The sequence below is a fragment of the Pogoniulus pusillus genome, chromosome 11, assembly GCF_015220805.1.
Source record: "Pogoniulus pusillus isolate bPogPus1 chromosome 11, bPogPus1.pri, whole genome shotgun sequence".
Lineage (NCBI taxonomy): Eukaryota > Metazoa > Chordata > Aves > Piciformes > Lybiidae > Pogoniulus > Pogoniulus pusillus.
The window spans coordinates 26,795,506-26,811,530 of record NC_087274.1 but is presented as its reverse complement, the minus strand read 5'-3'; the positions used below and the strand labels follow the sequence as shown (position 1 = coordinate 26,811,530).

Sequence of the window (16,025 nt, the reverse complement as noted above, 5' to 3'; positions counted from 1 at the left end):
CCTGCACCCAGCCTACCACCCTGATGACTGTGTCTTGTTGACTTGGCTTCTGGCTTGACCTCAGCTCTGACTCCTCACTATGGACTCATCTAGCAATCACTGTCACTGGATCTCTCTGCTGCCTTGCCAGGGTACTATGGAACTGAGCTTCTGTCAGTGAGGACATTGTCCCTACATGCCTTGCTGTCTCCCTCAGGTCCTGGCTTATGTTGCCTTGCAGAGCAGCACACTATTACTCTTCTGTATCTTACTGTGGTAGACACAGATGGATATTTTTATATAAACAAGTTCAAGCATCAAATTTGGCTTGTAATTGATCACAACATGTATGGAGAGATATGAAATTATTTGGCTTAACATCTTATCTTACTGGTCTAATGGTTGTGTACAGGGAGATGCTAAGTTATGGTTGGACTTGATGGTCTGAAGGTCTTTTCCAGATAGATGATTCTCTGATTTCTATGCTCTATGTATCTTTTATAATGCAGACAGGTGTGTGTTTGGGTTATTCTTAGTTCTGGAAAGTTGGGATAAATATAAGAAGTGACTCTGACTGGACTTTGCAAGAGAAGCCCAGCCTGAGTGCTAAAAGAGAAGGCAGTCACGTTGTATACCAGCCTAGGCTTGAATTTCAGCCCACTGTTTGTCCACCGTGCTTGGAGACTATTCTCCTAATGCCTCACAGCAGATCCATTATGTGGGTTCACCTGGAATTTATGCAAGGACTTTTACTGTGGTTCATCATCCCACATGCCGGGCTGTGGGAGGTACCCCGAGAAGGGAGGGCTGCTGGTGCACCTACCTCTTGAGCTCCTGTTCCTTTTTGCGTTGGTAGAGGGCACCCTCTCTCAAAATAGCTGCAGCGTTTAATTTAATAGGTATATTGTCAATCTGTCGGGAAGGGCAACGTATATACCACAGTTAGCAATATAAACCATAACACAGAGCATCAAAAAAACAATTCAATGGGTTAAATACATCGACCTAAGACAGCATAAATTTTGCTTAAAGCATTCATCTAGCATTAATCTGACATTCACAGTGAAATTGCATGCTGTTCCTAAACCACTCAAGCTGCTTAAGAAATCAGCAAAGTCCCCCAAGTGGATTATAAATTTGTAATCACTCTTGGACCATGTCAAATCCCATAGAATGTGTTCACTTCCTTTCATTATGGAGTTTTTTTTTCAGTGCTCATATAGGTGGTGTGCAGGGATTCCAACAAAGAGAGGGAACTGCCCCTCTGAAAGATGGTGAGTTAGCCAAAGCCATTTAAGAAAAATATAAGCAGTACCTTTCACAGGAAGGGCTTGGAAGTGTTATACAAATGATATAATGTTATTACAACTTAGTGTTTAGAAGACTACTGGCATCACCAATTGCCACAGCTGCTCTCTGGGTAGTAGAAGTGAAGTACTTAGTGATTTTCAGGCCTCGTGGTGTTACTTGGACTAGATCTTGTGGCTGCTTTGCAGTTCTTCAAAGTATTGCCTTAGGACTAACTCCCAGACAAGCTCTAAATACTGAGGGAAGAAGGGAACAGAACAATGTCTCTGACAGCTAAAAATGTTCCCTGCACAAGTAGGCTGCTCAGAAAAAATCTAACACCTTTGCAGACACATAGAAGAGACCTGATCTCAACTGAGGCAAAACAGCACTGGCAGGGTAAGAACTGGGATTGTGCCAGCAGAAACCAACCTTACTTATGACATATCTGACCTAAATCCAGACAGGTTCTGTGCTTAGCATCCAAACTTGTCTTTAAATTTTGAATTAACAGCCTAATGAGTGGCTGAAAAACAGATGTGCAGAGCCATTCAAGCTATCTACTGCAAGCACTGTATGCACAGGTATGTGCTGCAGGCTCCTGAAATACAAAACCTAACTGGAAAATGGGTGTTTGCTGATTTAGATTAACTAGGCAGGTTGAGGATAGCAAACACATGCTATCACCCTGAAATTCACTTAGTGGAATTACTGTTTTCCACACAGATGGGCAAAAACTAATTACCTGTCTGATTCTTGACAAAATGATGATAACTTGAAGAATTTAGGAAGAGAACCCAAACCAATTATATTGCTTCTCTTTGACTCTACTTTCTCTTCTTTATGATGTTCTTCCTTTTGGTCTGCTTTGCAGCTCCTCTGCATTACATGAAAATTGCCTCTCCAGGCTGTGTTTTATACACTGTACTGTGTAGAATTTGCCTACCTAGAGCACCTCTTTTCTTTGTCACATGGAGAAGTTTCCATGGATTTTGGCAGTTACCTGTGTATAGAACTTCCATGTTCTGTACTGACCAACTATAATTTGGATGGAGAACTGAATTCAAAATGATTATAGAAATACCTTAAAGTTCAGTTTCCCAGGTTATTAAACAGAAACATCACAATGTGACAACAAACCAGAAACATGGCAGCCCTGTAGTCAAAATAATTAGGAGAACCAAGACATGTGCAGACAGGGATAAGTTAAAAGAAATAAATACTGTTCTAGCTCACAGATTGGTAAAATTGTGGAATGGTTTAGGTTGGAAAGGATGTTGAAGATTATTGAGTTCCAAGCCCCCTGCTGTGAGTAGAGACACCTCCTGCTAGACCAGCTTGCTCAAGATCCCATCCTATATGGCCTTAAACACCTCCAGAGAAGGAGCATCCATGATGTCTCTGGCAACCTGTTCCAGTGTCTCACCATCCTCACTGTAAAGAATTTCTGCCTAATCTCCAGGCTAAATCTCCTCAAGCTTCAATCTATTCCCTCTTCTCCTGTCACTACAAACCTTTGTAAGAAGTCTTTTCCCATCTTTCTTGTAGGTCCCCTTCAGGTACTTGAATCCTACTCCTTGGAGTCTTCTCTTCTCCAGGCTGAACAGCCTCAACTCTCTCACAGCCCCTCCCCATAGAGGAGAGTCTCCAATTCTCCGACCACCTTCATGGCCTCCTCTGGACCTGCTCCAGCAGCTCCATGTCGGAGGCATCTGAAGTGGATGCAAGTGAGGCTTCAGCAGAGCAGAGGGGTAGAATTCCCTCCCTGCCCTGCTGCTTTCACTGCTTTGGATGCAGCCCATCACACAGCTGCTTTCTGGGCTGCCAGTGACCATTGCTGGTGCATTGAAAGTTTTTCATCAACTGACACCCCCAAGTCCTTCTCCAGACTGCTCTCAATCCAATCCTCACCCAGCCTACATTTGTGCTTGGGATTGCTGCAACTTGGTGCAGGACCTTACACTTGGCCTTGTTGAACTTGATGAGGTTGGCTTGAGCCTCATATCATAGTGTTTTTGAATGTTACTTCCTCTTTTCCTGGTGTGAGAGATCTTGACTTTTTTTTCCAAGATGAGAAAATGGAAATATTTGAGAAATTGCAGCACACTGTAATTATTCTGGAAGAAAATTTGTATTCACTATTGCCACCTAATGAACAGACAACAGCTCACCAAACCCAATCAATATGTAAAGAGCAAGGCCTAATATAAGCAAGAGACAGACTGAGACAGAGTGATGATGCATTTGTACTGTCTCATTCTTCCAGTGAAAAGGATTAACAGACATTTTGTAACAGCCATGAGAAATAATTGCTGCTGCACATAATAAATGTGTCTGAAATGAAAAGAATGTATTTAATATACTGTGGGGGTTCTACAAAGAGTTGGTTAAAGCATAGTATCACTTCATTCATTTGAGGACAGATGATAGTCTTATTTATACATCTTGGAAAACCTTTCCTCTTAGGGCTTGTCTACTCACAGACAGGAAGCCTGGAGAAGAGGAGGCTCAGGGGTGATCTTATTACTGTCTACAACTACCTGAAGGGGCATTGTAGCCAGGTGGGGGGTGGCCTCTTCTCCCAGGTAACCAGCAATAGAACAAGGGCACACTGTCTCAAGTTGTGCCAGGGTAGGTATAGGCTGGATGTTAGGAAGAAGTTCTTCACAGAGAGAGTGATTTCCCATTGGAATGGGCTGCCCAGGGAGGTGGTGGAGGCACTGTCCCTGGGGGTCTTCAAGAAAAGACTGGATGAGGCACTTAGTGCCATGGTCTAGTTGATTGGATAGGGCTGGGTGCTAGGTTGGACTGGATGATCTTGGAGGTCTCTTCCAACCTGGTTGATTCTATGATTCTATGAAGGCAACAAGAGTAGGAAGTATTTTAAAAGTCAGTAACAAGCTATTTTAGCTTGGTAGGTACAGCAATATCTTGAATATCACCTAACCAGTCTTTAAATGTGTTTAGCTGAGATAAAACTGATTGTGTTCCTAGAGAAGATATGTGCAGCTGTTCAAAGTGACCCTGATCAATGTCACAAGATGCCAGATCCGTGTTTTGCAATTCAGGGTGATGGTTTGACTGTAATTAGTCCACACTGAGCCTTCAGTATTTTATGTGGTCAGGGGAAGAAGTGGAATATGTGTAGCCTTGAGCTAAGCCCACATGTGTGTTGGAGTTACCTATGTAAGTGTTTCCTGGGTTTGATTTTTCTCCCCTGCCACATCTTTTGAGTGCAGAAGGAACTGGGATCATATTACTTTCTTGTACTATAAATGCTACTGGACTGTAAACAAGCAGACTAAGTAGGTGATGCTGTTGTTCAAGATAACTTCAGGATGTGATAAATGCCAGATATTCTTTAGGAATAGTTGCCAGATGTGTGGTTCCTCAGCAGGGAACCAAGTCTTTCCGATGTATGTACCTAAATACATAATCTTAAAGAGTAGGTAGACCTACTCACAAGGTATTTGAGGTCGCTGTACAAGTACAGCTTCCACGTTAGATTGTTCTGCATATGAATGTGAAGCAAATGAAATGTGACAGACTGAATGATGCAAGACTGAAGATTATCTGTAGCACAGTTACTGCAGAAATAGCAATGTGGGTTTTCATGTGTTACATGCTGAAAGCTGAACAGCCCATTTTCCATCTTACAGTGTTCTGACCCTTGGAAATCCTGGTGGAGAAGTAATCAGTACAGTGGATTTGATGACCTTAGTATGTGTCTAAAGGAGAGAAGACAAGCAGCCAGACTGATTGTATATTGTGTATCAGACAGTCATTAGCTGGAATGATTGCTCAGCATTCTTTAGGATCTAATTTTGAAACAGTGATTTACAGACACAAGATTCTTCTGCCCCTGTGCTGAGTTCTCAAATCAGGATTGTTTTTTGCCCGTGGACTCTTCTCAATTCTTACCATTTTACATAAAAACTTCTCCCTTTGGAACTGAAAACACACACACACAAAATAAAGGCAGTATGGTTACCTTGTGCAACTGCCAGTGCCCTTGGGGAGCCACGAGGTCTTAATTGCCCTGACCAGTCTCATCTAGGATCTCAGCTCACCCTGTCTGCTCTCTGGTGCAGGAGCCCCACTTAAGCTCAGATAGAGGCTTCAGTCTTTTTCTGTCATGCTGGTGGTAATACTGGTGCTGATGGTCTCTCCTGTTCTGTCTTCTGCTGTCACAGACCTGAGCTGCCTGTTACAGCTTTGTCTCCTGACTGGACTTCTGGGTGGACTCCAGACCAGATTTGTTACCTTGCTTTATGCAAGGATGTCTTGCTGTCAGCAGAACCCATCACTACCACCCACCTCGTCACATTCGGTGTGGTTGCTGAGGACATTGCCTGTGCTTTTATTACCTTTGGCTGCTTGTTTCTCTTCTCTCCTGCAGTAGCCACACTCTAACCGTTACTTTGTGGATTGGTAACGGTGCACAGACCAAAATTTATGAGCATCCCATGCTCCTGGCCACAGAACTTTGTGAAAATGTGGCTTCCACTAGTTTGCATCATCTCAGGATTTGCATGTGTGACTTTCACTCCAGAGTTTTTAAGTACGTCTGTCAACAGATGTAATCTTAGAAGTTTACTCACCTTGCTCTGGATCTTTGGGACCTGAAATGCTGGTTTATTCTTCATACTGTCATGTCTGCTCTGTATTTAAAACCAGAAATACATCATTTCTTTTCAGAGGCAGATTTTCAAGTACCCAGCAAAAAAAAGAGTAGATATTCACCAAAAATCCCTTTTGAATATTCATCTAAAGTAAGAAAGACAAGTGATGTATTTTGTAACTGATATAATCACAAAAACTTGCTGTGTGCACTCAGTGGGAATATTTCCTATCAAATGACCATGCAAAGGCAGCTCCAAATATGAACTAAATTTCATTGACTAAAATGATGCTAAAAAAGTAATAGAGATAGTATTTCATAGTCAAAACATCACTATATATTAATATAGTTAGCTCAAAACATCTTGGGAAGACACCAGGATGTCAAAGCATATTTGATGGAATAATTAAATAATGGCAAAATTCTGCTGATGGTTCTGAATTTGATATCTGGTGTTAGTTAACAGATACTGATGTGAAAGTGTCTGGCACTGTGGGGATGAAGACAGTGAACAAAATATGCAGATGTGACCCTGAAATAGACCTCTTACATAAAGCATTTGGTGAAACAGTTGTGCACTGAGAATCAACCTAAGCAGGAATTCGGTATGAATGGGAGTGTTATTCCCTCAGCTTGGCTGTTATGTGGCAGAAAAGTTAATGGAAAAATAATATGTGGGTTTAGAGAAATATTGCCAGTTTAGAGATTTGTTGGAGTAGTATCCCAGGAAGGCTGATTGCCTCAAAATTAGGAGAATAATAAAGCAGAACCAGAGGTACAGGAAAAGCAATTTGTGCATTGTGCATCCGAAGAGGCAAACATTAGAACATAGATGTGAAAGGCCAGAACAGCTATAAATGAAACATGTAATTCCTCATCCCAAATAGACATTTTCAAATACTTTGAGATATATTCAAATATTCTAGTTATTTTTCATCTTCATACTGGGTAAGTTCAGGTAATAAAGTATTTTGTAGCATACCTCTTTCTCTTCAGGCTTCACAGTTGCACACCTGAACTGGTTAGTATTTGCCTCCAGAAGCAGATCCTAAAATTAAAGCAATGAGCTTAAAGATTATACTACATTTAAATTAATTAGTGAGACTGTTCTATCTCAAAAAACCTTGCAACCCCAATCAGGATATTATTTTTTTTCCAATAAATGAAAACTTGACTTGGCATTTATAAGAGCTTTCATTCCTGATTAAGGACTTGACACAGGCAAGTCTTGATTTACTACATAGCTCTGCTTGGTTGTGGTTTCTGCATAGGACATCAAGCCTGTGATAGGTCTGCCCCTATAAAACAAGCTGCTTGTCTAGAGTTCAAATTAAACCCTTTCAGAATTATCTATGGCACATTAGTATCATAGGTAGAATTTGTTTCCACATAGCTAACAAACAATGTTCTTGGTTTTGAGTAGAGAAGATTATGTCACAGTATCACAGTATCACAGTATCATCAGGGTTGGAAGAGACCTCACAGATCATCAAGTCCAACCCTTTACCACAGAGCTCAAGGCTAGACCATGGCACCAAGTGCCACGTCCAACCTTGCCTTGAACAGCTCCAGGGACGGCGACTCCACCACCTCCCCGGGCAGCCCATTCCAGTGTCCAATGACTCTCTCAGTGAAGAACTTTCTCCTCACCTCCAGCCTAAATCTCCCCTGGTGCAGCCTGAGGCTGTGTCCTCTTGTTCTGGTGCTGGCCACCTGAGAGAAGAGAGCAACCTCCTTCTGGCCACAACCACCCTTCAGGTAGTTGTAGACAGCAATAAGGTCACCCCTGAGCCTCCTCTTCTCCAGGCTAAACAATCCCAGCTCCCTCAGCCTCTCCTCATAGGGCTGTGCTCAAGGCCTCTCACCAGCCTCGTCGCCCTTCTCTGGACACGCTCAAGCATCTCAACGTCCCTTCTAAACTGGGGGGCCCAAAACTGGCATGTGAGCATCAAAGGTGGCTGCCACAGACATACCCCTAACAGTAATTCACTTTAAAAGGGGAAGTACAAGCAGCCACATTTCAAGTTTTTGACTATTTCTTTTTGTTGTAAACCAAATCTCTGATCAAAGCTGTGAAACAGACCACATGTTCTAATGGCTTTCTGGACAGCAGCTGTTCATGACATCACTGCTTCCATAACTATCTAGAGCATGGCTTCCAGTGTTGTCACTCCTCAGGGGTGCTCAGACACGGTGCCTGTAACCACATCTATAGCTTTTGCAGAAATGCCATGAAACAAACGGTGATTTAAATACCTATGTCCTTCAGAACTCCAAACTTTAGCTTGCTTAGCCAAAAACTTAGGGAATTGACCTTTGTGAACGCTTTGGATCCCTTTTACAACATTCCAGAGGCACAAAAACTGCTGTTTGCAGCTGTAATTTCAGTGGTGGTTTTGTTTTGTTCCTTGTATTCGTGCATTTTCTCCACTGAAGAATGTGGCTAGTTCATGGATTCACAGAGTTGCTTTCGTTGGAAAAAAACCCTTTAAGTTCATCCAGATAAAGCACTCTTTAACTCTGCCAAGGCTGGTGCTGAATCATGGCCCTCAGCACCACATCCCTGCCCCCGAAACATCTCCGGGGATGGGGTTTCAACCGCCCCGCTCCTCGCCGCCTTATTTTCGGGCAGTGTCGTTCAGCGGCAGCTGTTGGCGGCCGCGCAAGGCAGGTGCGCTGCGGTGTGCGGGTGGACGAGGGTCGAGGGGCTGCGGGAGGCTGGGGCTGGCCGGCCCGCAGGCGCTGCTAGTGGCGGCGGAGCGGCCGCGGTGGCGCGCCGGTAGATGGGGAGAGTGCTCCTGTTTGCTGCGGCTGGTGCGGAGCCGGAGGCCGGTCCCCTCGGTGGGGAGTGGACTGCACGGTCCCAAGGGGCTCCCGCCGGTGTGCGGGCGTGGGAGAGGGAGCGCGGGTGGGGCGGCACCGGGCTGCCGGTGGGGCTCGGCCGTTTCGAGGCGGCGAGACCGCTGGGCGCCAAGTAGCTCCCAGGCTTGCCTCGGGGACGGATCTGGCGGGTGGGCACTGCCATCGCAACACCACTGCTGCCTGGATTTGGGAAGGAAGGAATAAGGAATTGGAAAGGAAGGGAGAAGGACGAAGCTGACATCCCTTCCTAGGAGATGGCAACAATCTTCTTTAATAGGAGCTAACTCATCGGACAGGATTAATAGAAAGTCTGGCTCAAACAACTAGATCGGTTTGGCTTTTGCAGCCTGCAGAAGGGGAGCGTGGAGTCTGCACAAAACAGAAGTCAGAGTCTGCTGGTAGTTTAAAACATGGTGACATGTGGTTACTTATCAGTTACTGTAGAAAACAAATGCAAAGAGTGAACATATTTTCTATTTTGAAGCTTTACTTAAGTGAATACTTTAAATATCCATGTCCATCAAGCTATTCCTTCTTGGTTTATCACAGTATCACAGTATCAACAAGGTTGGAAGAGACCTCATAGATCATCAAGTCCAACCCTTTACTACAATTCTCAAGGCTAGACCATGGCACCAAGTGCCACGTCCAATCCTGCCTTGAACAGCCCCAGGGACGGCGACTCCACCGCCTCCCCGGGCAGCCCCTTCCAGTGTCCAATGACTCTCTCAGTGAAGAACTTTCTCCTCACCTCAAGCCTAAATTTCCCCTGACGTAGCTTGAGGCTGTGTCCTCTCGTTCTGGTGCTGGCCACCTGAGAGAAGAGAGCAACCTCCTCCTGGCCACAACCACCCCTCAGGTAGTTGTAGACAGCAATAAGGTCACCCCTGAGCCTCCTCTTCTCCAGGCTAACCAATCCCAGCTCCCTCAGCCTCTCCTCGTAGGGCTGTGCTCGAGGCCTCTCCCCAGCCTCGTCGCCCTTCTCTGGACACGCTCAAGCATCTCAATGTCCTTCCTAAACTGGGGGGCCCAGAACTGAACACAGTACTCAAGGTGAGGTCTAACCAGTGCAGAGTACAGTTCCAAGTTTGTTAAGAGAAGCAATCATACTTCTACTACCTTATGTGGCTACTTGCATCATTTCTGACACAGTGGTTGTAAAGTGAATTGTTTCAGGCAATTAGTAACAGGGAAGATGGAAAATGGGTGATAGAACAGAATAGAGGATACAAACCTCACGACTTTAGGGAAAGAGACAGAAGTGCAAAGACATTTCTGTTTCAGGTGAACTTCTAAGACTTGTGGAAATGGAACTTTACAAAAGAAACAGGTTAGAAGAAAGGGAAATCTAGAACAAGAACATAACATACTTACTTCTGCTTTGCGGCGATTTTTTGTTTTGATTTCCTCTAGCTGCTTTTTTTCCTTTGGAGTTTTGTAGGTGCTTGGAGGAACCTGTATTAAAAGGCAATAAAGGTATAAAACATTCCAAGTGACACATTCTTGCAGGGGGGGAAAAAAAAACCCACATAAACTTTTTTATTCTTTTCTTTCAGTGCTGGTGTAGAAGACATTGACAGACTGCAATTAGCTGGGACCACCCAGGCTGTTCAGTCCTGTCCAGGGTTATATAAACCTTGACCAAAAGACCAGAAAGAAAAATATGAAACTAGATCAAGAATAGGCTAAAGAAACAATACAGGCCCTATCAAGGGGGAAACAAAAGTTGCCAGAGAGTGAAAAGTTCTGTTTGGCATCTCATGAAGTTCAGCTTCACAGCACTGACATCCAGACAGGGCAGCTCTGGAGCTGTCTGGCACAGTGTTTGGTAGTAGAAACAAGGTAGACTCCAAAGAAGTTTAGGGAAGAGAAATCCTTTAAAGTTTATTAAATATCCTGAATCTTCATTGTAACTGAGGAAGTCTTTTTGCTGACCTGGTGGGAAACTGAGATGGCAGCTGGAGAAAGCAGCAACTGTGTTTGTCTTGTCCCTGTACTCTCCCTAGACATCTGCGTTGGCCACTGCTAGAGAGAATGCACTGGGCAAAGCAGGCATTTGCTTTGGTTGACTGTGGCTGTCCTAGCATCCTTTTAGGGCAACACCTTTGCAAGTGTAGATGAAGTGTTTGGAGGCAGAGGACTGAGAGGGCCCTCCTACCACTGGTCAAGGATTTGGGAAAGCATTGTCATGTGCAGCAGTTTGAGGGATCCTAGGTCTCCCTTGACAAAACCACAGGGACAGAGACCCATCCCACAGGGATGGACCTGCTCATTCCAGGATATTGTACTATTGCTATTCTACACCATCTTCTGGTATCCCAGCTTAAAAGCCTGAATCATCTCTCCCCCTTCTCTTCCCTGTCTTTCCTCCCTTCACTCCTCTCTGGGAACAGCGCACAGGGCAGAGGGCTGGCAAGGTATTGAACCGTGGCACTGTGGCCTTGTAGGGCCCAGCTAGGGAGGGCAGTTTCAGCCTATCCTCAGGCCAACTGAGGTTGGAATGGGTGGAGGATTCTAGAAGGCCAGTTTGGGTCTAAGAGTTTTTTACTTCTTCTACCTGGTTGCCTTTTGCATATATGCTCTTTTAAACAGAATTTGTCTTTATACTTCCAGTCAGTGTGCAGTATCCTCATTCTCACTTCTGGAAACAGGTAAGAGTCATTTCTGTCCTCCAGTCCCAGGTATGCTCGTGGCCCCAAACTAGGACAGAGATATAACTGGCACCCAATGTGAGGCTAAGCCATGAAGTGCTACGGATAAAATGACCAGGAGAGACTTAGTGTCTGGGTTCAGTTATGGATCAACAGGAGACTAGGGACTGTGTGGCTCTGAGCTAAGCTGAAAATTCTGCAGGATTTCAATATTTGCCTGAGCAACAAACTCTGCCCAGAAGCAAACTGAAAAAGACTGGATGTCTCCTTTCTGTGTGGGTGAGATAATCTGCCAGTGTATTGGACATCTGCTTAAACACTGATCTTGCTAAAAACATTCTATCTCAAGTACAAGTTACAGAATTAAGGAGGGGAGGGAGGGGAAACCTATTGTACTGTAAGTCAGTTTAGGGAACATGGGGATCCCACCTAACTGTGAAGAACGGTGCTTTGAAAAACTCAGGAATCTGATGTAATTCTCTATTTGACATATTTTTCTACAGGCCAAACACACAAACAGAATAAAGGAGCAATTAAATGTGCTAGTGAGGATGCTCAAGTATTTTTGTGAGCTTTTAAGTGAAGTAGATCTGAAATTATTTCCCAGCAGTATCTAATAATTTTTATTATGCTTTTAAGGATGGAGAAATGAAAGCCCAGAGGATTTGCCAAGGGGTGCACAGGCAGTGAGGATCATCAGTTTGTTTCCCTCTTCTTCCCAGTCATGTGCTTTACCTGCAGAACTGTACTCATCTGCCAGCATAAGCTGAAAATCTCTCCTCAGAAGCTGCTATGCTTAGTCAAAGTAATTTAAGGAGGAGACTGTTCAGTCAGCTCCGTTTCAAAAATGATCTTAACTTTCTCATTTAGCCCTGAGATGCTGTGGTGATGAGTACCAATCAGACAGGGAGACAATGCAGTTATCCAGTTGCTGGAAAAGGGTGAACAAGGCACTCGAAGTAAACAGTGAATTCCAGCAGTAAAGAGATGAAAAAGACCAAACTGTACTTACTTAATGCCAGCTCCTGAATTCAGTGTATGTGGTACACCTTATCTTTGTATTTTCTCTCTGCTATAGAATATATTACAACCTAGCAGAAATACCTAAAATAATATTCCTATTAATCAGAAGGTACTAATCTCACCATAGGGATGCAACAACTTGTCAGTAGCCATTGCTCAAAATTCAGACACCTCCACCTGAATTCCTACAGCTTGTTCCAACATTGAGCAGCAACCTGTATTATTGCAACAGTCCCTGCACCTACCACATGACAAAATCTTTGACAGATGCATGAGAACCATCAGAAAAAATGGGTATCTCATAAAACAAACAACTTTGGAAGCAAATGGAGGAGAACATTTCTGCAGCAGATGATGAGAAGAGGTTTATTTGCATGCATTCCTCTCAACTACACACAGCTCTTCAACACACAGTAGCCCAAACCACAGGTTGCTCTCACTTTATTCTCTCTAGCTATCTGGGCTGTCTTTTCAATCTTTGCTCATTTCAAGATCTAAACTGGTGATACTGGCAACAATATGGCAAATGGAAGTGAAGCTTAGTTAGCTGAGATAGGTACAGCAATGAACACAACATATGCCACTGCTACAGTAATGGTTTTAGAGTCACACAGACTTTGGAATTTACAGGCTTGGCCAAAATATAAACCAAATTTAGTATAATCCTAACAACACAAATGAACTGCAGTAAATGCATCCACATTAAAGCAAATTTATTCTAAGAGGGGCTGCACAGCATAAAGGTACCGAAATGGCAGCAATATGACTCATTCCTATACTGATTAAGTAGTTATTAAATGCAATTTCTCAGAGCCCAGTGTTAAGCTGTTCCAATGTAAAATCCCATTAACTGTGTAACACACTACCATTAAATTGCTCTGCCATCCCAAGATGTAAATGGTTCCTAAGAGCATTCAACACATGTATTATTTAAAACCTGAAGTGGTAATACAAGGTGGCAGGTAATGCCCAAAACGATGACTTGCAAGCTCACTTCCCACTAAATTTAAATACAGATTAATTTGGAGTCTTTATTAAGTCAGTCATAGCAGCTTGACCCCAAATCCTGTTTGCCTTACCCCAGAGAACCAACTTAAAGCCAGTGGTGTGGCTCTGATCTGTACTAGTATAACAGAATCAATATCTTAGTCAATGAATCAAATAAAAGCTTGGTATCCAAGGATAAATCCAGCCTCATTTGCATGTAAATAAACATGAATTGAAAAACCTTAATTTTAGAGATTCAACGTCAGTACAAACAAAAATGTAGAATCTTAGAATGGTTTGAGCTGGAAGGGACATTAAAGATCACCTAGTTCTAACCCCCATGCCATAGGCTGGGACAGCTGTACCTAAACCAGATTGTTCAAGACCTCATTCAACTTGTCTTTGAACACTGTCAGGCTTGAAGCCTCCACAGCTTCTCTGGGCACCCTGTTCTAGTGCCTCCCCACTCGCATGGGGAACAAATTCTTCATCATGTCTAATCTCAGACCAGCTTCTTCCACCCTCACGCTGTCACTACCTGTCTTTGTCAAAAGTCCCACCTCAGTGCTCCTGCAGCCATTTCAGGTACTAGAAGGCTGCTCTAAGGTCTCCCTGGAGCATTCTCTTCTGCAGGCTTAACAACCTCAAATTTCTCAGCCCATTTCCATGCTCCAGCCCTCTGATCATCTTTGTGGCCACCTCTGGACCTGCTCTAACAGGTCCTGTTCTTGTGTTGGGGGTCTCCAGAGATGGGCACAGTAAAGGAATAAAATGGACAATTAAGGAATAAAATGGAATCTCTTGACACAGAAAGGAATAAAATTCCACCCTCAAGGAGGATCTGCAAACCTAGAGTCCATCTCATCTCCAGTGAAATTGCTTTGCCTTGTATTTTACTGAGAGCTCATCTACCAAAAAGTTTAAGTTTGTAAAAAACAGTCATTTGATTATTCTTTTCTTGCTTCCAAAGCAAACATCTTGCTAATCCAAGGACTACCAGAAATACTTGTATCAATGTTGGCATCAGTTTGCACCCATTATGGGTATTATCTACCTCCAAAAGTCACAAAATCAAGAGAGAAACCATATTGTAGCCAGGTGAGGGGTGGCCTCTTCTCCCTGGCAACCAGCAACAGAACAAGGGGACACAGTCTCAAGTTGTGCCGGGGAAAGTATAGGCTGGATGTTAGGAGGAAGTTCTTCACAGAGAGTGATTGGCATTGGAATGGGCTGCCCAGGGAGGTGGTGGAGTCATCATCCCTGGAGGTCTTCAAGAAAAGCCTGGATGAGGCACTTGGTGCCATGGTCTAGTTGACTGGCTAGGGCCGGGTGCTAGGTTGGACTGGATGATCTTGGAGGTCTCTTCCAACCTGGTTGATTCTATGATTCTATGATTCTACCTTACCTTTGTTTGGCTTTACAATTTGCTTTGACAGTTAAAATAATTAATTTTGGGCTTTTTCTTTTTTATAAAGAAAAGCAACTCTTTCTAATAACCTCACAGACATAAGAAAGCAGAATAGCAGCATGTTACAAAAATCCTTGGTGATCTGTCAAAGGTTATAGAATCCTAGAATCAACCAGGTTGGAAGAGACCTCCAAGATCATCCAGTCCAACCTAGCACCCAGCCCTAGCCAGCCAACTAGACCAGGGGTCTTCAAACTTTTTAAACAGGGGGCTGGTTCACTGTCCCTCAGACACTGTCGGGGGCCAGACTATAGTTTGGTTCCAGCCTAGTCCCGGTGGGTGCTTGGCGGCTGTGGAGACAGGCGAGGGAATTAAGTGGCAGGAAGTGGCTGCTTGGTTTCATCCCCAACCCCCAGCAGGGTTCTGTAAGTACCAGCCTGCCAGACTGAGGACCCTGGGGGGCTGTAGTTTGAGCACCCCTGAACTAGACCATGGCACTAAGTGCCTCATCCAGGCTTTCCTTGAACACCTCCAGGGATGGTGACTCCAACATCTCCCTGGGCAGCCCATTCCAATGCAAATCACTCTCTCTGACAACAACTTCCTCCTAACATCCAGTCTAGACCTTCCCTGGCACAACTTGAGGCTGTGTCCCCTTGTTCTGTTGCTGGTTGCCTGGCAGAAGAGACCAATACCACCTGCCTACAGTCTCCCTTCAGGTAGTTGCAGACAGAAATGAGGTCACTCCTGAGCCTCCTCTTCTGCAGGCTGCACACCCCCAGCTCTCTCAGCCTCTCCTCACAGGGCTGTGTTCCAGGCCTCTCACCAGCTTTTCTGCCCTTCTCTGGACACCTTCCAGTATCTCAACATCCTTCTTGAATTGAGGAGCCCAAAACTGGACACAGCACTCAAGGTGTGGCCTGACCAGTGCAGATATTCTACAATTATTTTATTGGTTCATTCATTGCCCCACCAGGACTTTGTGGCCAAACATAGATAAAAACATAGTCAAAGCATAAAAATACTCACAGGTAGCCTTTTCTTCAGCACTGGTTTTGGCAGAGGTAGAGCAATGGGACGTTGTTTGGGTGCAGTCAAATGAAATTCCTTTGGCTGGGTGACCATGGAAGACTTGACAGTGGCAGTAGGATTAATTAATTTCTCTGTGAGCTGTTCAATCAGCTGCTGTAGTTTGGGCTGCCACCTT

General features: G+C 44.2%; 1 protein-coding gene across 1 annotated transcript in view; it reads right to left on the bottom strand.

Annotated features, from left to right (window-relative positions):
• Positions 1 to 16,025, bottom strand: part of CFAP99 (cilia and flagella associated protein 99) — a 42,543-nt gene that overhangs the window by 13,199 nt on the left and 13,319 nt on the right. The window contains 5 exon segments of the mRNA XM_064151577.1: positions 803 to 891; positions 5,868 to 5,927; positions 6,870 to 6,935; positions 10,124 to 10,204; positions 15,848 to 16,022. Of these exon segments, the coding sequence (XP_064007647.1) occupies positions 803 to 891; positions 5,868 to 5,927; positions 6,870 to 6,935; positions 10,124 to 10,204; positions 15,848 to 16,022 (471 nt within the window).